A 21,425-nucleotide genomic window follows, 5' to 3' on the forward strand; every position below is an offset into this window, starting at 1 on the left:
AAGAGCGAGGTGAAATTGAAATGATGGTTTTAATAAGAAATATTTTGAAACAAATAATGACCTTGCTTGTTTTCTAGCTACTACAATTTGAGTGATGTGAGCCATGATTCTGTGAACAAGTTTCTGTCCAATCTGGTTGAGAAGTCCCTGGTTGAATTGGAACATTCCTACTGTATTGAGATGGGAGAGGTACGACTTGGTCATACACATTCCAATTGAAAAGATGGCCCGGCTTTTTAACAATAGGGCTTCTGCTTCTAATGATAACCAAAAATTGTAATGAAACAGTTGAAACAGCAACCTACAGTATGAATTATTAATTTTATGAATATATACACTTCTATTGTACTTTTTATTTATGTTATTTTATATTTCTTTTGAAACAGGATAATCGGAGCATTGAACCACTGACATATGGCCGGATTGCCTCTTACTACTATTTAAAGCACCAAACAGTTAAAATGTTCAAGGAGCGTTTGAAACCTGAATGTGGTACTGAAGAATTGCTTTCAATTCTAAGTGTGAGTTTCATGATATTATTGCATTGTTTTTAATACATAGAGATTATATTTTATATATTTCATACCTTCACTTTTAATTTGGGTCTTAATTTGTTGCCATCTAGTTCCTCTTGAAATTTGGCAGAAACTGTTTATGAAGTTCTTTCTTCTGTCAAACGCGATCACTACAAAGCAAATCTGGACTAAATTCCCCATAGATAAGATGACCGTGTAATTTATCATCCAAACTTGGGTCAGTCTGAGAATGGAATGGGGCACTATTGATATTTAAGCCAGGATAAAGGTATAAACTGGGCTCTCCTCAGCAGCCAGGTGATCTCCCTAGCCTTCAATGTAATAACCTCTCTGGATTATAGTTGAAAGCTTTTCTTATTGCTTTTTTTGGGTAATTCTTGTTGGAACTGTGCTGTTGCTGATGTTTCTTAACATAAGGATCCACTTGATTAAGTTCTCTTAGAATTAATGCCAGAAAAGTTAACTCCTCCCATTCCCCCCTTCCAAAAGAAAATATACAATCAGATTTATCACATGGTAAAAAACTATACTATGTTCATTTTGCTTTTTTGCCAAGAAGCTAAGAACTAAATTTAATACTGAAGTTAAAATTACTATTAGGAGTATCTTCTCCACTTCCTTCCTTCATATTATATATGCATTATTTTGTTGTTGTTGTTGACTTTAAGTGTAATAATTTACCATAAAACTTTGTTGGCACATTAATCAGGATATATGTTATAAGTAAATACGGTATTTTATTTTACCCCTCAGGTGTGTTAGTACTTTTTTAAAAAGTTAAGACCCATTGGGCTCTAATGTCTTTAAGGTCCTTCTCTTATAAATTCACTGATTCTGCTGTAGTTCACTTACTTATTAGCTTTTTTCCTACCTCCCCTATTGCTTTATCATTCTCAATAGACATCAGTATCCCATTCACAGTTTTCCAATTTTTCAGTGTTTTCCCTTTGAGAAACTAGTGTAGAGATTTTGCGCATGGCATAGGGCCAAATACATTGTAATGAGTCAGAAAATATTTGTTCATGAATTGATGGATGGGTGGATGGGTCTTGTATAAATCAGTTTTCTATTGTTTGCTCTATGGAAATGAGTAGAGGATTGAAGTATATGAGGCAGCTTTCAAGAAAATGATTTTGCTGTCAAATTAACAATTCATTTCTGAGGTAAGAATATTTTTTAAAAATTAAGAATCTCTTTTAGATTTCTAAGAATGAGGTTTTTATCATTTCCTAGACAGATATTCATAAAAACAGGATTTTTCTGGGGGGAAGACAGTAAAATCATGGTTAGTTAATTTCAGCAAGCATCTTAAACTAGTATCTGTTAGATTTAAGAATATAATGTTTCTTTCAGATTTTCCTACCGTGATATATTTACCTAATTTAGTATTTTAAAGTACTTGGGGACACATAATAACAGCTAATACCTCTGAGCACTTTTCATGTGACAGGCCTTATTCTAGGAACTTTACATTGATAAACTCATTTAATCCTAACAAAGCCACTCATTTGATATTGATAACATCCCATTATTATTCCTATTCCTATTATTTAAGAGTAACCAACTTGTCCAAGGTTGCACATCAAGTGAGTAGTTTGCAGTCTAGCACCTTAGTATGCGTTCTTAACCACTGCACTGTGCTGCCTCTCATGCCCCTCCCTCCCTCCCTCTCTCTCTCTCACACACACACACACACACACACACACACACACACACACACACACACACACAGAGTGAGCTGGAAAATACCGAGTTGGGAGGTTCAAAGTATGTCTAGACTAGATGCACATTGTTCATAAAAGTTTGTGAAAACCATATGCCTATTCCACCCTACTAAAAAAAAAAAACCCAAATGTATATAGTACCAAGGGAATTCAGTCATTTTTCTCTTCAGTCTTTTCCATAAAAAGGCACTGATAGAGCAAGAGGTCTGTTCACATCCTTTCAGTAGCCTGTTTCTTTCCAGCATCACACTGCCTAAAACCAGTACTGATCTCATGGTATATCTTTATTAAAATAAAGTCAACTCTTTTGTGAATAATACAAGAACAACTCATCTGCAGATATACAGAAGGTAAACTACAGTATATTTACATAGATATTGTTCTGCATAGTCCCTTAATGATTTCTACAGCAACAATGATATAATCTCTTCATCCTGTGGTGTCTAGTCCATGAAACTCTCAACTTTTGCTATATAGTGTCTAAGTCTGTAATATCTAAGTGAGACCTCTTTTTGAGGGAGGACACTGGGACATTAGAAGTATAGGACTCATATGGATAAGGAGATCTGCAGGTACCACGATTTTGCTAATTTCTTATCTAGAAATTATTCTCTATGTACTAGAGAACATATGTGTAACTAACAGAGAAACATTAAATAATAAAGCAGGATTGTGTTTGAAGTAATTATAGTACAATTTCTAGAAATCATTCTTTCACTGAAAAGTGTTTTTAAATATTATTTTGTGATCACACCAGAGAGTCCTAAATGACTCACATAGCTTCGTTACCTTCTCCGCTCTTACCTCCAAAACTGCATATTAATCTCCTTGTGGTTTTGAAACAAGGAGATACAACTGGTCAAGCAGGAGCTATAGAGAAGAGGATGACAAGCACAACAGGACAAAGAAAAGCAGTGTGTGTGAAAGACCTCGTTCCACTACCATTGCTTTTGTTTTTATAATGTTTAGTAATGTCACATTATGTTTTCGAACAATGCAGTATTATAACTTACTTACTATCAGCATCTCCTTTTACTAAGATACAGTGACATGTTTCTGAAGTCATTTTCAAACTTTTTTATTTCTATAATTTATTACTTATTTTTAAGAGGAATTTTTAGTATTCCCGAAAAGATCACAACTGAGAAGCTTCTAATCTCTTGAGTATTATTTTGAATTCACTATAATATTTCATCAATTTAATTTTGGCAGTGAATAAAGTTTTCTCATTATTTCTTAGGCTACATATTGTATTTAACTTTTGGTATTTGCTGTCTTTGGTATTAATGATAGTGTAGAAATTATGTTCATTAAGATTTTTATTTTAGGTGTTCTGAATATGTTGCAGTGTGATTATTATTGGCACAGAGAAAACAAACTAGAAGGTAACCACAGAATGAAAAAAGGAATATTAAAACATTCATTGGGGCTTCTCTGGTGGTGCAGTGGTTGAGAGTCTGCCTGCCGATGCAGGGGACATGGGTTCGTGCTCCGGTCTGGGAAGATCCCACATGCCGCAGAGCGGCTAGGCCCGTGAGCCACGGCCTCTGAGCCTGCGCATCTGGAGCCTGTGCTCCGCAATGGGAGAGGCCACAACAGTGAGAGGCCCGCGTACCGCAAAAAAAACAAAACAAAAAACATTCATTGACTTTCATCAAGCATTTAAAAATACATAAACTTTTAAGTAGGGATAAAATTATATTGCCTTTAGTTTTTCTTTCAAAACTAAAAAGAGAAAGCCATATAATCAGGTCATTTATGGTATGCTTCCTTTCACAGTGTTTTTGGCCCTTCAGTCTTCCCTCTTCCACAGTGTTCCGTAGCAGAAGGTTGTCAGGTTTGGTTTAAAAAAATTCCATACATTAGGTACATGTATACCCTAACTTTTGAATTCTATCCTTTTTGTTCTTTTCCTCTGTCAGTAGGCTTGTTGGGGTCAGCCTGGTATTTTGCAGAATAGTATTTATTATATTGACAGTATCACCCTTTTGACAAAGGATGGAGGCAACAGGAAATTTCTGAGTTTAATATAAAGATGAAAACTAAACTCTTCCAAATAGTAAGGAAGTAAGCTAAATGGAGTTGTCTTAAGAAATATCTTAAACATATGATGAAGTATGTATAATTTAGATGTTTTATCCTTAATATGTTATTCTACATGTGTCCATATTAAATTCCATCAGTCACATTTCTACCCACAGACCATATATTGATTCATCCAAAAAATATTTACTTTGTGCCTACAATGTGTAGGGCTCATTCTAGGGGCAGGAGATAGAATAGTGAACATTAGTGGCAAACTGTGTGTGTGTGTGTGTGTGTGTGTGTGTGTGTGTGTGTGTGTGTGTCTGTGTCTGTGTTAATGCACAGATAATCTATGGGCCATGGTAATAAACTATGAAAGACTTGTGTGTTGCTCCTGACCGAGGTCATCAGCACAGTGTGACGCTCCAAGAATCATAGCAGAATGTTGCCCACCATCAAAAAGAGTCTCTAGAGCTTCCCTGGTGGCGCAGTGGTTGAGAGTCTGCCTGCTGATGCAGGGGACATGGGTTCATGCCCCGGTCCGGGAAGATCCCACATGCCGCGGAGCAGCTGGGCCCGTGAGCCATGGCCGCTGAGCCTGCGCGTCCGGAGGCTGTGCTCCACAACAGGAGAGGTCACAACAGTGAGAGGCCCGCGTACCGAAAAAAAAAAGAGTCTCTAAAAACAGAACAGGATATAGTATTCTTCCTTCGTGTTAATCCTCCCTGTGCACGAGGTTTGCTATATACATTTCTGCTGACCCCACATCAAAAGAACATCATGGAGAAAGTTTGAATGGGCCCAAGGGAGCCGCTCATATGATGGGAGGTATGTGATTGGGGCATTGCAGTCTGCAGAGGCAGAGGATATGAATCAGGTAACAGATATTAAAATCATGGACCTTATGAATGGAGGCCCTCTTTAGATCATGAACACAAGTAACCTTTTTAATTAATAGGAAGTTCCATCTGATCCTGCAAGTAATAAACTCAGAGAATTTATTGCTTCACTTGATGAATATAATGTAGGCCAAAAATATATAGATTCAAAAAGGGCTAGAAAGAATTTATGAATGAAAAAACTACTAATGAATTGTGCGTGTCATATTTGGTGTGGTAGATGCTGATCATTCTGTTACAGACCAAGGAGACAGGAATGAGGATTAGATGAAAGTGTGTCATCTGTATGGTATTTTTCTCTTGGTCCACTAGATACTTGGAATATTTTTTTTTAAAACATCTCTATTGGAGTATAATTGCTTTACAACGTTGTGTTAGTTTCTGCTGTATAACAAAGTGAATCAGGTATATGTATATATATATATATCCCCATATCCCCTCCCTCTTGCGTCTCCCTCCCTCCCACCCTCCCTATCCCACCCCTCTAGGTGGTCACAATGCACTGAGCTGATCTCCCTGTGCTATGCGGCTGCTTCCCACTAGCTATCTGTTTTACATTTGGTAGTGTGTATATGTCCATGCCACTCTCTCACTTTGTCCCAGTTTACCCTTCCCCCTCCCCGTGTCAAGTCCATTCTCTACTTCTGCCTCTTTATTCCTGTCCTGCCCCTAGGTTCATCAGAACCATTTTTTTTTTTCAGATGATACTTGGGATATATTTTATCCTTCAGAATATAGGGAGTGGGGGGTGTTATTTGATTTTCAAATTTGTGACAGTCTATTATACTTTCAAGAACTAATTCCTGTTGATCACTATTCCATTATATGTAAATCTTTACTTCAGTCAACACCAAAAAAGAAAACACACTTCCACTAATTTTTTTTCTCTGCTAACACCAACACCTCTTTTCAGATTTCTGTTTTCACTTACTCATCTTCTTCTTAAGAAACTGAGCTGTTTCTAGCTTACATTTTTAGATGTCATTGTCTTTAAATGATAGTAAAGTACTCTATTCTAGGTGTAAGACTGAAGATTTTTTTAAAACTATTTCTCTTCACTTATTCTATGACAGCAACCCATTTATTTAAATCTAGTCTTTTCAATATATTCATTAAAAAGTAATAATAACTACCTTTTATGGAGCACCTACTACATGCCAGGCACTTAATATACATTATTTATAATCCTCAAACAACACTTCATGGTAAATGTTAATATATAGAAAATGAAACTGAGGTTTGATGAGGTTATTTAAGTTTTCCCAGGTTCCATACAAAGTAGCTCTTTAGAACTCTCTTACCTATTCCTTACTTCCTCTCCTAGACATATTTATCCTTATCCTATGATTTAACTCCAAATGTAAAAAAATTTTTAAGTATTGAAATGTAATGGTATATACTTTTTAAAAGTCAGTTAAGAAACAGAGTTGCTTTTAAAATTATGTGTGACCTTGTGACTTCGAATTACAGGTTTTAAATACATATGTTAATTACTGGCAAAATAGTTATTTCAACCTTCCTTATGGAAAACATAGATTTTAAGTTTTAAGCAATATCTTGCTATTTGAAAAGGTTAGATATTTTATAAGAACTCTTGCCAAGTTTTTTTTTCAACACCATGAATTAATAAGCTTCATAATTAAGGCAGCTGCTTCACACTTCTATTGTTAACCAGTGACATTACATCTGTCTTGCTCCATTGATGCCCTCCTCCTACTTATTGAAGCATTTAGCAGTTTTGGCAACAGGGATTACATGGCATGGAGTAAGTAGTCTAATTAGATATAAGTGAAAATCCTGAGGGAAAAGGATATTTAAAAAGTAATTTGAAGAATCTCTTAATGATGTTGGCGCTGAAAGCCAAGTCTAGAGTAGGAGGTGCCAGTCATCGTGACAAACAAGGATTATGATTTGATATGTTCAGTGGACTTTTAGAAGGTAGCCTAAGAGTAATAGAAATAAAAAGATTTCAAAGTTGGGGAAATTTATTTGAGTGAATTTTTCATAATATGCTTACCGTAGTATTAATAGCTTTGAAAGAAAGCAAAATATGCCCCAAATGTATTTTGTCTCTAAATGAAACAAATGAACTTATTTACAAAACAGAAACAGACTTACAGATATCAAAAACAAGCTTATGGATACCACAGGGGAAACATGGTGGCGGGGTGAGGATAAATCAGGAGCTTGGGATGAACATACACACACTACTATATATGAGATAGATAACCAACAAGGAACACAGGGAACTCCACTCAATATTCTGGGATAACCTATATGAGAAAAGAATCTAAAAAAGGATGAATATCTGTATATCTATAACTGAATCACTTTGCTGTGCACCTGAAACTAACACAACATTGCAAATTTTCAATAGATTTTTTTAAGATATACTCAGTTGATAAGGTTCTTGTGACTACACAGAAACATGAGTTTATATATCAAATATCCAATTTGAAAAGTTGTGAAATTCTTATTTTTCCACAAAACCTTAGATATTGACTAAAAGTATGGGTTTCGTGTGTTAACATAAAATAGAACCATTCCAAATTTAGAAAAGTACCATAAAAAATTAGATTTTTATATATTAATAAATTTCTGGGGACTTCCCTGTGGCACAGTGGTTAAGAATCCGCCTGCCAATGCAGGGGACACAGGTTCGATCCCTGGTCCAGGAAGATCCCACATGCCACAGAGCAACTAACCCCATGCACCACAACTAATGAGCCTGCACTCTAGAGATCGTGAGCCACAACTACTGAGCTCACCCGCGCGCCTAGAGCCCGTGTTCCACAAGAGAAGCCACGGCAAATGAAAAGCCTGTGCACCACAACGAAGAGTAGCCCCTGCTCGCCGCGACTAGAGAAAGCCCACGAGCAGCAACGAAGACCCAACACAGCCATAAATAAATAAATAAACAAACAAATAAATAAATTTGTTTATTTATTTATTTCCAGGTTTGACAGTTTTCTGCACTGCTTTATTTAAAAGCATACTGGTTCTTTCTTTGCTCTGCCCATATAGACGACATTTTCAGTGATATAGCATTTTTAATGCTTGAATTTTATCCTCTTTGGCACACAACCACAAATCTCTTGGTTGAAAATTACAAACGTATCTTTCTTAAACATAGGCTTGGAAAAATAAGCAAGAATTTTTTTTAAGAGAGAAATTTTAAATGGAATAAATAGAAAGGACAAGCCAGATATGAATACCATTGGTAGGGGACCCCACATGTAAAATTAAACAGTTCATTAAAGGAAAAATGAAAGGAAGGAAAGGTTAACCGAGTAACAGTGAACATCACCAACCTCATGGCCTTCCATTTCCAAATAACCTCGTGACAATTGCAGGATCCCATCTGCTACTCTTTATCATCCTAGTGAGGAAACCTAATGGGATATCTTCCAGGGTTCATGAGAAAGAGCTTCCTAACCCCCAGTCTGGAGAGCTGCTTGGCATCTTTTGGAGAGGCACAGATGGCAAATGTCTCAAAAAAAAGTATCTTTCTACTTCTCTTGGTCTCTTTTCCTTGAGACCTTCCCTATTTTCCATTATTTCCTAGTTTCTTCCTAGCTTTCTGCACTTACAAGCTTTTCTTAGCACAGAGAAAGTGAAATATTTTCCTGGTGAAAACCTTCATTCTCAGATCTGTTGTGATTTAGTAGATTCCTCTAAAGATTTTTAAGCTAATTGTGTTCTCATGAGCATAAAATGTATTTTTAATATTACCTGAAATTTGTCCTGTTTTAAATTTTTGATACTTTCTTAAAAATTACTTTTGGCTTCCTAAACTGTCCCACAGAATAACTGTCAATTACTGAGATTCTAAATGTTGGTGATTAAATAGGGTTGTTAATTAAGAAATAAGTTTATATACCAAAGTATGACTATCCTTAATATTTCTTTCATTATTACCTAGTTTAACGTTCTCATTTTTTCAAAAAACAAAGACCCAGTTTTGCCCAAGATGACACAAACCAGTATGGAAAAATAATACAAAAACTCAGATCCCAAAGGGCAGAGTTGAAATTAGAATTCATATCCCCCAGCAACCTTTTAAATGCTCTTCTCTTTCTTTTCCCCTTTGCTGTTTTGTACTTTTCTTTTTCCTCTTCTTGCATCTTATTTTGCCCTTTTATTTAAATAAAACTTACAAAACATGGTATGTAAAAGGGATATACCATTAACCTTCTCAGCCTAAGTTATAAGATTTGCTAAGTGTTCTATCCAATACTCATTGCTCTTGGGGGAATACCAAGGAAATAATAGATAGACCTGTATCTTTTAAGGAGATTTGTCCTAGAGCCCAAAGAACCTAATAAAAACAAAGGAGTAGGCTTGTGTCGAGTCTGTCTGTCTCTTCTGCTGTTGCTGCTTCATATAGTTCTGCCTCTGCACGGGAAGTGTTCTGTCCTGCTTATGGCATTCAAGGCAGAAGTGTTGCTGATGCTGTCCTCAAAAGTCAGAGTTACCAGCCTGGCCTACGTGCAGGATTGGATCACCAAACTCCTGGGGGTCACGTTAAAAGCATTTGCAAAAGGAGACTCCATTTAGACATTTTAAAATTACAAATAAAATCTTGAGTGGTTTCATATAAATTAAGTCATATTTGTAAAACTCCAGGGTAGCCTGCTTTTCAGGGAACCCTATCATGAATGACTTGGCAAAGTAAATCATTGTTAATTTGGTTTTGGATATATTTTTGTTTATCGTTGGTAGTAACTCTCTGCTTAACTTAATGATATCATAACTATTTAGAATTGTCAGTACATATGCAATCACATTGGGGAAATTAAAATGTAATGAAAATAAGATTGAAGATTATTATCTTTGTGGGAATAAAATCTCTTCCCTAAATTCTAACCATTTGTCACTTCATTCTACTTTGAATAAACAGAGCATTGTTTAGACTATAAAAATAAGTGGAAAATAAAAACTTTAATAGTGGATAAAACATTTTAAAATATAATTTTCATATGCTAGAAATTGGTTTCTGCTCAGAATGTTTCTAATTTCATCCCAATAAAATTTAAGTACTCTAAAATTATTGTTAGGGTTTCATTGGTCCAGCAGGTGGAGCAGTTCAGAAATCAATGGTAGCTCACTCCTCAATTAATAATGGTGATTAGAAGTATTCCAAAAGGTTCATGGTTCCTGTCATAAATATCTTCCCAGTAGAAGTAATGCCAAAACATTGCCTTGTATTTTAACAAAGCAGCCAAGTAGGTAAATAAGTGTGACCATTCCTAATACTTAAAGCCAACTAAATCTACTTCAATATCATTTTCTGTGTAATAAAGCAAAAGAAAAATTAAACATCCTAAAAGAAAAATTAAATATCCTTCCCAATCCCCTATTGGTATAAGCAGAGTCCTTCAGTATTACATTGTTTTGGAAACATGTAATTAAAAAAAAAATAACGATAGAAATACTTCTTGGTGCTGAGAGATATACAGCCCTTTAGGTTAACTAACATGCCAGACTTTTTCTCTATGTAATAATGTATAGAAACACTATGTGCTCTAAAAAAAAATTTTTTAACTGTATTGACACAGTTTCAGGTAAAATTTTTATAAATTCTCTATCATAAAGTGTGTTAAAGTGTATCCTAATATGTGTTTAAGGACAAGATATTATAGTTAGCCATCTTCTTGATTTATTGAATCTTGTTTTATAGATAATACTGCTTTTATAAGTTGGGGGGGTTTAATGAAAGCAGTACAATTACCCTTTTTTAATTTGTTTGTTATTCCTAGCTGTATTTCCTTATATTTAATAAATAGTGGATTGTTCTCTCACCTCATTGGTTGTTACCAGACCACCACCAGTCCTCATATATTAGCCATTATTTCAATTGTGTAGGAATTTATAGCTCCTGGTCAGTTTCTCACAAGACAGTTTCTCGTCCACTAATCCTTCTGAGTTGTTCTTTTTATAGTCATTTAAGAAAAGACCCTATAGCCCAAGTAAAGAATGATTCCATAACTATGGCTTTTGTGATATTACCACCATAAGTATCTCATAGACTTATTGGGGAGATTAAATTAGTTAATAGAGGCAAATCACAGAGCAGTGGTCATTTGCTCATTTGAAGTACTTAGTTAATGTTAGCTCTTCTTATATTTAGTAATATTTATTGAGCACACACTGTGTTCCAGGCATGTAATACACTGCAGCATGCTAGGCTGATGAAGTTCCAGTACTCATGGACCTTATCTTCATAATGGGGTTGGCAAACAAGTTAACAAATAAACATGTAATATAAGTTCAAATGTATGTAAGATTTTTTTCTTTTTTTAATAAGGCAGGAGTCTGAAGGTAACTAGGGAGGCCTGTTCTTCACAGAACAGTTAAGGAGAGCTTTTCTGAGGACATGATACTTGAACAGAGAACTGAGTGACATGAAAGAGCAACTCATGAGGAAGCCTCAGGGGAGAAATTCTAGGCAGAGGGAACAGCAAATGCAGAGGCCATGGAGCAGGAGGTACTTGTCAGAGGTTCAAGGAACGACAAGAAAGCCTGTGTGGCTAGCGTGGAATAAGCACTTAGCGGGCATGGTGGGCAGGGCCAAGGTCGTCTTTGGCCTGGCTGAGGAGTTTGGATTTTATCCAAAGTGTTTAGAGAAGCCATTGGAGGAATTTTGATCAAAAGAGCAATGTGGTATTATTAATTCCGAAAAGACTGCCTCCTTAGTAGAGAAATGGTTATTGCAGAAATCATTTATCATTCGGGATGTTTTGACGGTTGAACCAACAGTAATTAGCTGATTGATTATAAATAAACAGAGTAAACAGAAGAAATAAAGATGATGCCTAGGTTTGGGGCTGGAACAATTCAATAAGAGAGAAAACCATTTATTGAAGTGAAGAAGGCAGAATTAAGAGCAAGGTCTATGTTTGTTTTGGGGGCCGCTGGTGACAGGCCACATGGATAGTATTCAAAATTTCAGAGTCCAGAGGTGGGTTGAGATCATCTGGGCAGTGAGTATTGAGCAGAGGTCTGCAGATTGCACTCTGTGAACTCTAGCTTATTGAGGTTGGGGGAGGAGGTGAGTCAGCAGAAAACCGAGAGTGAAGGATGATAAACAAGAAGGAAAACTTGCAGGAGAGTGCACTGATCTGAGCTAAGGGGAAAAGGAATCTCAAGAAGGGCGTGGTGATCAACTGAGTTAAAACTGTTGATACAGAATGGATGAGAGCTGAGATTAATCACTCGACTTGATACGATAGAGCTCCTAGATGTCTTTTTTTTTTTTTGGACACCATTATTGGAGTATAATTGTTTTACAGTGATGTGTTAGTTTCTGCTGTAAAACAAAGTGAATCAGCTATACGTATACATATATCCCCATATCCCCTCCTTCTTGCATCTCCCTCCCACCCTCCCTATCCCACCCCTCTAGGTCGTCACAAAGCCCCGAGCTGATCTCCCTGTGCTATGTGGCTGCTTCCCACTAGCTATTTTACATTTGGTAGTGCATATATCTCACTGCCACTCTCTCACTTCGTCGTAGCTTACCCTTCCCCCTCCCCATGTCTTCAACTCCATTCTGTAGTAGGTCTGCGTCTTTATTCCCGTCCTGCCCCTAGGTTCTTCATGACCTTTTTTTTTTTTTTCCTAGATTCCATATATATCTGTCAGCATACAGTATTTGTTTTTCTCTTTCAAACTTACTTCACTCTGTATGACACACTCTAGGTCCATCCACCTCACTAAAAATAACTCAATTTCGTTTCTTTTTATGTCTGAGTAATATTCAATTGTATATATGTGTCACATCTTCTTCATCCATTCATCTGTCAATGGACACTTAGGTTGCTTCCATGTCCTGGCTATTGTAAATAGCGCTGCAATGAACATTGTGGTACATCACTCTTTTTGAATTATGGTTTTCTCAGGGTATATGCCCGGTAGTGGGATTGCTGGGTCGTATGGTAGTTCTATTTTTACTTTTTTAAGGAACCTCCATACTGTTCTCCATAGTGGCTGTATCAATTTATATGCCACCAACAGTGCAAGAGGGTTCCCTTTTCGCCACACCCTCTCCAGCATTTATTGTTTGTAGATTTTTTGATGATGGCCATTCTGACCAGTGTGAGGTGATACCTCATTGTGGTTTTGATTTGCATTTCTCTAATGATTAGTGAAGTTGAGCATCCTTTCATGTGTGTGTTGGCAATCTGTATATCTTCTTTGGAGAAATGTCTATTTAGGTCTTCTGCCCATTTTTGGATTGGGTTATTTGTTGATTTGATATTGAGCTGCTTGTATATTTTGGAGATTAATCCTTTGTCAGTTGCTTCGTTTGCAAATATTTTCTCCCATTCTGGGGGTTGTCTTTTCATGTTCTTTATGGTTTCCTTTGCTGTGCAAAAGCTTTGAAGTTTCATTAGGTCCCATTTGTTTATTTTTGCTTTTATTTCCATTTCTCTAGGAGGTGGGTCAAAAAGGATCTTGCTGTGATTTATGTCATAGAGTGTTCTGCCTATGTTTTCCTCTAAGAGTTTGATAGTGTCTGGCCTTACATTTAGGACTTTAATCCATTTTAAGTTTATTTTTGTGTATGGTGTTAGGGAGTGTTCTAACTTCATTCTTTTACATGAAGCTGTCCAGTTTTCCCAGCACCACTTATTAAAGAGGCTGTCTTTTATCCATTGTATATTCTTGCCTCCTTTATCAAAGGTTAGGTGACGATATCTGCGTGGGTTTATCTCTGGGCTTTCTATCCTGTTCCATTGATCTATGTTTCTGTTTTTGTGCCAGTACAATACTGTTTTGATTATTGTAGCTTTGTAGTATAGTCTGAAGTCAGGGAGCCTCATTGCTCCAGCTCCATTTTTCTTTCTCAATATTGCTTTGGTTGTTCGTGGACTTTTGTGTTTCCATACAAATTGTGAAATTTTTGTTCTAGTTCTGTGAAAAATGTCATTGATAGTATGATAGGGATGGCATTGAATCTGTAGATTGCTTTGGGTAGTATAGTCATTTTCACAATGTTGATTCTTCCAATCCAAGAACGTGGTATATCTCTCCATCTGTTTCTATCATCTTTAATTTCGTTCATCAGCGTCTTATTCTTTTCTGCATACAGGTCTTTTGTCTCCTTAGGTAGGTTTTATCCTAGATATTTTATTCATTTTGTTGCAGTGGTTAATGGGAGTGTTTCGTTAATTTCTCTTTAAGATTTTTCATCATTAGTGTATAGGAATGCAAGGGATTTCTGTGCATTCATTTTGTATCCTGCTACTTTACCAAATTCATTGATTCGCTCTAGTAGTTTTCTGGTAGCATCTTTAGGATTCTCTATATGTAGTATCATGTCATCTGCAAACAGTGACAGTTTTACCTCCTCTTTTCTGATTTGGATTCCTTTTATTTCTTTATCTTCTCTTATTTCTGTGGCTATAACTTCCAAAACTGTGTTGAATAACAGTGGTGAGAGTCGGCAATCTTGTCTTGTTCCTGATCTAAGTGGAAATGGTTTCAGTTTTTCACCATTGAGAACAATGTTGCCTGTGGGTTTGTCATATATGGCCTTTATTATGTTGAAGAAAGTTCCCTCTGTGCCTACTTTCTGGAAGTTTTTTTATCATAAATGAGTGTTGAATTTTGTCAAAAGCTTTTTCTGCATCTATTGAGATGATCATATGTTTTTTCTCCTTCAGTTTGTTAAAATGGTTTATCACATTGATTTATGTATATTGAAGAATCTTTGCAGTCCTGGGTTAAACCCCACTTGATCATGGTGTATGATCCTTTTAATGTGCTGTTGGATTCTGTTTTCTAGTATTTTGTTGAGGATTTTTGCATCTATGTTCATCAGTGATATTCCCTATAGTTTTCTTTTTTGGTGACATATTTGTCTGGTTTTAGAATCAGGGTGATATGGGCCTCATAGAATGAGTTTGGGGGTGTTCCTCCCTCTGCTATATTTTGAAAAAGTTTGAGAAGGATAGGTGTAAGGTCTTCTCTAAATGTTTGATAGAATTCACCTGTGAAGCCATCTGGTCCTGGGCTTTTGTTTGTTGGAAGATTTTAAATCACAGTTTCAATTTCAGTGCTTGTGATTTGTCTGTTCACATTTTCTGTTTCTTCCTGGTTCAGTCTCGGAAGGTTGTGCTTTTCTAAGAATTTCTCCATTTCTTCCAGGTTGTCCATTGTATTGGCGTATAGCTGCTTGTAGTAATCTCTCATGATCCTTTGTATTTCTGCAGTGTCAGTTGTTATTTCTCCTTTTTCATTTCTAATTCTATTGATTTGAGTCTTCTCCGTTTTTTTCTTGATGAGTCTGGCTAACAGTTTATCAATTTTGTTTATCTTCTCAAAGAACCAACTTTTAGTTTTATTGATCTTTGCTATTGTTTCCTTCATTTCTTTTTCATTTATTTCTGATCTGATCTTTATGATTTCTTTCCTTCTGCTAACTTTGGGGTTTTTCTGTTCTTCTTTCTCTAATTGCTTTAGGTATAATGTTAGGTTGTTTATTTGAGATTATGGATATGTATGTTCCTATTACCATTTTCTTAATTGTTTTGGGTTTGTTATTGTAGGTCTTTTCCTTCTCTTGTGTTTCCTGCCTAGAGAAGTTCCTTCAGCATTTGTTGTAAAGCTGGTTTGGTGGTGCAGAATTCTCTTAGCTTTTGCTTGTCTGTAAAGATTTTAATTTCTCAGTCAAATTTGAATGAGATCATTGCTGGGTAGAGTAATCTTGGTTGTAGGTTTTTCCCTTTCATCACTTTAAATATGTCCTGCCTCACCCTTCTGGCTTGCAGAGTTTCTGCTGAAAGATTACTTGTTAACCTTATGGGGGTTCCCTTGTATGTTATGTGTTGCTTTTCCCTTGCTGCTCTTAATATTTTTTCTTTGTATTTAATTTTTGATAGTTTGATTAATATGTGTCTTGGCGTGTTTCTCCTTGGATTTCTCCTGTATGGGAGTCTCTGTGCTTCCTGGACTTGATTGACTATTTCCTTTCCCATATTAGGGAAAATTTCTAGTATAATCTCTTCAAATATTTTCTGTCCCTTTCTTGTTCTCTTCATCTTCTTGGACCACTATAATTTGATTGTTGGTGCATTTAATATTGTCCCAGTGGTCTCTGAGACTGTCCTCAATTCTTTTCATTCTTTTTTCTTTATTCTGCTGTGCGATAGTTATTTCCATTATTTTATCTTCCAGGTCACTTTTCCATTCTTCTGCCTCAGTTATTTTGCTATTGATTCCTTCTAGAGAATTTTTAATTTAATTTATTGTGTTGTTCATCATTGTTTGTTTGCTCTTTAGTTCTTCTAGGTCCTCGATAAATGTTTCTTGTATTTTCTCCATTCTATTTCCAAGATTTTGGATCATCTTGACTATCATTACTCTGAATTCTTTTTCAGGTAGACTGCCTATTTCCTCTTCATTTGTTTGGTCTGGTGGGTTTTCACCTTGCTCCTTCATCTGCTGTGTATTCTCTGTCTTTTCATTTTGCTTAACTTACTGTGTTTGGGGTCTCCTTTTCACAGGCTGCAGGTTCGTAGTTCCCATGTTTTTGGTGTCTTTCCCCAGTGTGTAAAGTTGGTTCAATGGCTTGTGTAGGCTTCCTGGTGGAGGGGACTGGTGCCTGTGTTCTGGTGGATGAGGCTGGATCTTGTCTTTCTGGTGGGCAGGACCACATCCGGTGGTGTGTTTTGGGGTGTCTGTGAACTTATGATTTTAGGCAGCCGCTCTGATAATGGAGGGGGGTGGTGTTCCTGTCTTGCTAGTTGTTTGGCATGGGGTGTCCAGCACTGGAGCTTGCTGGTCGTTGAGTGGAGCTGGGTCTTAGCGTTGAGATGGAGATCTCTGGAAGAGCTCTCACCGACTGATATTATGTGGGGCTGGGAGGTCTCTGGTGGACCAATGTCCTGAACTTGGCTCTCCCTCCTCAGAGGCTCAGTCCAGACGCCCAGCCAGAGCACCAAGACCCTGTCAGCCACACAGCTCAGAAGAAAAGGGAGAAACAAAATAAATAAATAAAATAAAATAAAGTTATTAAAATAAAAAATAAAATATTATTTAAAATAAAAATTTAAAAAAAGAAAGAAAAAAGAGAGCAACCAATAAAGTATTTTTGATAGTTTGATTAATATGTGTTATTATAAAGTTATTAAAATAGTTATTAAAATAACGTTATTAAAATAAAAAATAAATTAAAGTTATTAAAATAAAGTTATAATAAAGTTATTAAAATAAAAGTTATTAAAATAAAACTAAAGTTATTAAAATAAAAGTTATTAAATAAAATTAAGTTATTAAAATAAAAAATAAATTAAAATATTATTTAAAATAAAAATTTAAAAAGTAATTTAAAAAGAGAAAGAAAAAAGAGAACAACCAAACCAATAAACAAATCCACCAATGATAACAAGTGCTAAAAAGTATACTAAAAAAAGAAAAATAAACAGACAGAACCCTAGGACAAATGGTAAAAGCAAACCTATACAGACAAAATCACACAAAAAAACATACACACTCCCAAAAAGAGAAAAAGGAACAATATATACATACATATATACGTATATATATGTGTATATATATATATATATATATATAAAAAGAGAGCAACCAAATCAATAAACATATCTACCAATGATAATAAACTCTGAATACTAAATTACGATAAACATACAACCAGAAACAAATTAGATGCAGGAAGCTAACCCCAAGTCTACAGTTGCTCCCAAAGTCCACTGCCTCAGTTTGGGGATGATTCGTTGTCTATTCAGGTATTCCACAGATACAGGGTACATCAAGTTGATTGTGGAGATTTAATCCACTGCTCCTGAGGCTGGTTAGAGAAATTTCCCTTTCTCTTCTTTGTTTGCACAGCTCCTGGGGTTCAGCTTTGGATTTGGACCTACCTCTGCGTGTAGGTCGCCTGAGGGCGTCTGTTCTTCGCTCAGACAGGACAGGATTAAAGAAGCAGCTGATTCGGGGGCTCTGGCTCACTCAGGCCGGGGGGAGGGAGGGGTACGGATGCGGGGCGAGCTTGTGGCAGCAAAGGCCAGTGTGACATTGCAACAGCCTGAGGCGCGCCATGTTTTCTCCCGGGGAAGTTGTCCCTGGATCCCGGGACCCTGGCAGTGGCGGGCTGCACAGGCTCCCGGGAGGGGAGGTGTGGATGGTGACCTGTGCTTGCACACAGGCTTCTTGGTAGCTGCAGCAGCAGCCTTAGCATATCATGCCCATCTCTGGTGTCCACGCCGATAGCCGCGGCTCGCGCCCGTCTCTGGAGCTGGTTTAGGCAGTGCTCTGAATCCCCTCTCCTCGTGCACCCCACAACAATGGTCTCTTGCCTCCTAGGCAGGTCCAGACTTTTTCCTGGACTCCTTTCCGGCTAGCTGTGGCGCACTAGCCCCTTCAGGCTGTGTTCACGCAGCCAACCCCAGTCCTCTCCCTGGGATCCGACCTCCGAAGCCCGAGCCTCAGCTCCCAGCCCCCACCCGCCCCGGCGGGTGAGCAGACAAGCCTCTCGGGCTGGTGAGTGCTGGTCGGCACCGATCCTTTGTGCGGGGATCTCTCTGCTTTGCCCTCTGCACCCCTTTTGCTGCGCTCTCCTCCGTGGCCCCGAAGCTTCCTCCCGCCCCCCTCCATCTCCGCCAGTGAAGGGCCTTCCTAGTGTGTGGAAACTTTTCCTCCTTCACAGTTCCTTCCCCGAGGTGCAGGTCCCGTCCCTATTATTTTGTCTCTGTTTTTTCTTTTGCCCTACCTAGGTTCGTGGGGAGTTTCTTGCCTTTTGGGCAGTCTGAGGTCTTCTGCCAGCGTTCAGTAGGTGTTCTGTAGGAGTTTTTCCACATGTAGATGTATTTTTGATGTATTTGTGGGGAGGAAGGTGATCTCCACTTCTTACTCCTCTGCCATCTTGAAGGTCCCCTCCTAGATGTCTTTAATGAGTAATTTCAGTCGAGTCACAGGAGATAAAAGCCTTATGTGAGAGGACTTGAGAGAATGAGTTTTAAGAAAGCAGAGACAGCAAATACAGCTAATTCTTGCTTGGAGCTTGGGAGGGGAGAGGATATGAAATCAATTTCCTTTTTTTTTTTTTTTAAGATTTTATAGCATATTTATATGCTGATGGAAATGATCCTACAGAAAGGGAAAAAATGATATAAGAAAGAGAAAAAATCCTTAAGAAAATGAAGGGGAAATAGGAATCACTGCATAAGTGGAAGAATTGGCTTCTGGTAGAAGAGACAAGCCATTGTAACAGGAGACTAGACGGTGTTAGAGCATAGGTGTCAGGAGGTTGGTAAGAGATGGTAAGATACTGAGGAGATTCCCTTGTTTTTGCTTTGAGTTTTTTCATGATTATCAGCTGAAACTGAGGAGGTTGAGAAAGACCTATAAATGTGAGTGATGGCCATTAATAGACTGAGGTGGCTGTAGTGTGGGGGAGTGAATATGGTATTTGCATTTAGGAAACAGGGGTTCAAATCTCACAATGGCCAGTTTAAGTCTTTGTATAAGTGGCAAGTCATTTCATCTCTCTAAACCTCAGTTTCCCCATTCATTAAAAGATGTGCAATCAGGGCTTCCCTGGTGGCGCAGTGGTTGAGAGTCCTCCTGCTGATGCAGGGGACATGGGTTCATGCCCCGGTCCAGGAAGATCCCACATGCCGCAGAGCGGCTGGGCCCGTGAGCCATGGCTGCTGATCCTGCATGTCCGGAGCCTGTGCTCCGCAACGGGAGAGGCCACAACAGTGAGAGGCCCGTATACAGGTAAAAAAAAAAAAAAGATGTGCAATCAGACCTGCCCTACTTATAATCACAGGATTAGTGTGAACAGCTAAGGTATAAGATACGTATTGGAACATACCTTGGTCTAGATAGATGTTTTGTTTTGTGTTACATTTTAGTTTGGGTTTATTATTTACGTTTTACTTTTGTTTTACATTCAAAACTGCCTTACACTAAATACCTTTACATTTCGTAGGGGTTCAGAACACTTAGTCACTGTCAGAAAGGCTGGCCTTATTGGACTTACTCAGAAACTTTTAATTTCATTATTAATATTTGGAGGGATAATGAAGAATACAGTCTGGGTTTCCTTATGATCTCTAAGAAAACTTTATCCTCACCCTAGCATGTATCCTTTAGTGAGTTTTATTTTAGTATTCCTTCCCCCCCCCCCCAAAGAACATATGGTAACTTCATTTGAGAGATCTTGGTATTTTTTTTTTTGAATTTTAGAATTTTATTTATTTTTTTATACAGCAGGTTCTTATTAGTCATCCATTTTATACACATCAGTGTATACATGTCAATCCCAATTGCCCAATTCATCACACCCCCACCCCCACCCCGCCGCTCTCCCCGCTTGGTGTCCATACGTTTGTTCTCTACATCTGTGTCTCAGTTTCTGCTCTGCAAACTGGTTCATCTGTACCGTTTTTCTAGGTTCCACATATTTGCGTTAATATACGATATTTCTTTTTCTCTTTCTGACTTACTTCACTCTGTATGACAGTCTCTAGATCCATCCACGTCTCTACAAATGACCCAATTTCGTTCCTTTTTATGGCTGAGTAATATTCCATTGTATATATGTACCACATCTTCTTTATCCATTCATCTGTCGATGGGCATTTAGGTTGCTTCCATGACCTGGCTATTGTAAATAGTGCTGCAATAAACATTGGAGTGCATGTGTCTTTCTGAATTATGGTTTTCTCTGGGTATATGCCCAGTAGTGGGATTGCTGGGTCATATGGTAATTCTATTTTTAGTTTTTTAAGGAACATCCATACTGTTCTCCATAGTGGCTGTATCAATTTACATTCCCACCCATAGTGCAAGAGGGTTCCCTTTTCTCCACACCCTCTCCAGCATTTGTTGTTTGTAGATTTTCTGGTGATGCCCATTCTAATTGGTGTGAGGTGATACCGCATTGTAGTTTTGATTTGCATTTCTCTAATAGTGATGCTGAGCAGGTTTTCATGTGCTTCTTGGCCATCTGTATGTCTTCTTTGGAGAAATGTCTAGTTAGGTCTTCTGCCCAGTTTTGGATTGGGTTGTTTGTTTTTGTAATATTGAGCTGCATGAGCTGTTTATATATTTTGGAGATTAATCCTTTGTCTATTGATTCGTTTGCCAATATTTTCTCCCATTCTGAGGGTTGTCTTTTCGTCTTGTTTGTAGTTTCCTTTGCTTTGCAAGAGCTTTGAAGTTTCATTAGATCCCATTTGTTTAATTTTGTTTTTATTTCCATTACTCTA

General features: G+C 37.4%; 1 protein-coding gene across 1 annotated transcript in view; it reads left to right on the forward strand.

Annotated features, from left to right (window-relative positions):
• The window catches only part of ASCC3 (activating signal cointegrator 1 complex subunit 3), a 311,309-nt gene that overhangs the window by 235,180 nt on the left and 54,704 nt on the right, over positions 1–21,425 (forward strand). Inside the window, exons 34-35 of the mRNA XM_065888766.1 lie at positions 78–189; positions 387–521. Coding sequence (XP_065744838.1) covers positions 78–189; positions 387–521 — 247 coding nt within the window. The remainder of the gene's footprint in view (positions 1–77; positions 190–386; positions 522–21,425) is intronic.

This window comes from Phocoena phocoena, chromosome 12, assembly GCF_963924675.1.
Source record: "Phocoena phocoena chromosome 12, mPhoPho1.1, whole genome shotgun sequence".
Taxonomy (NCBI): domain Eukaryota; kingdom Metazoa; phylum Chordata; class Mammalia; order Artiodactyla; family Phocoenidae; genus Phocoena; species Phocoena phocoena.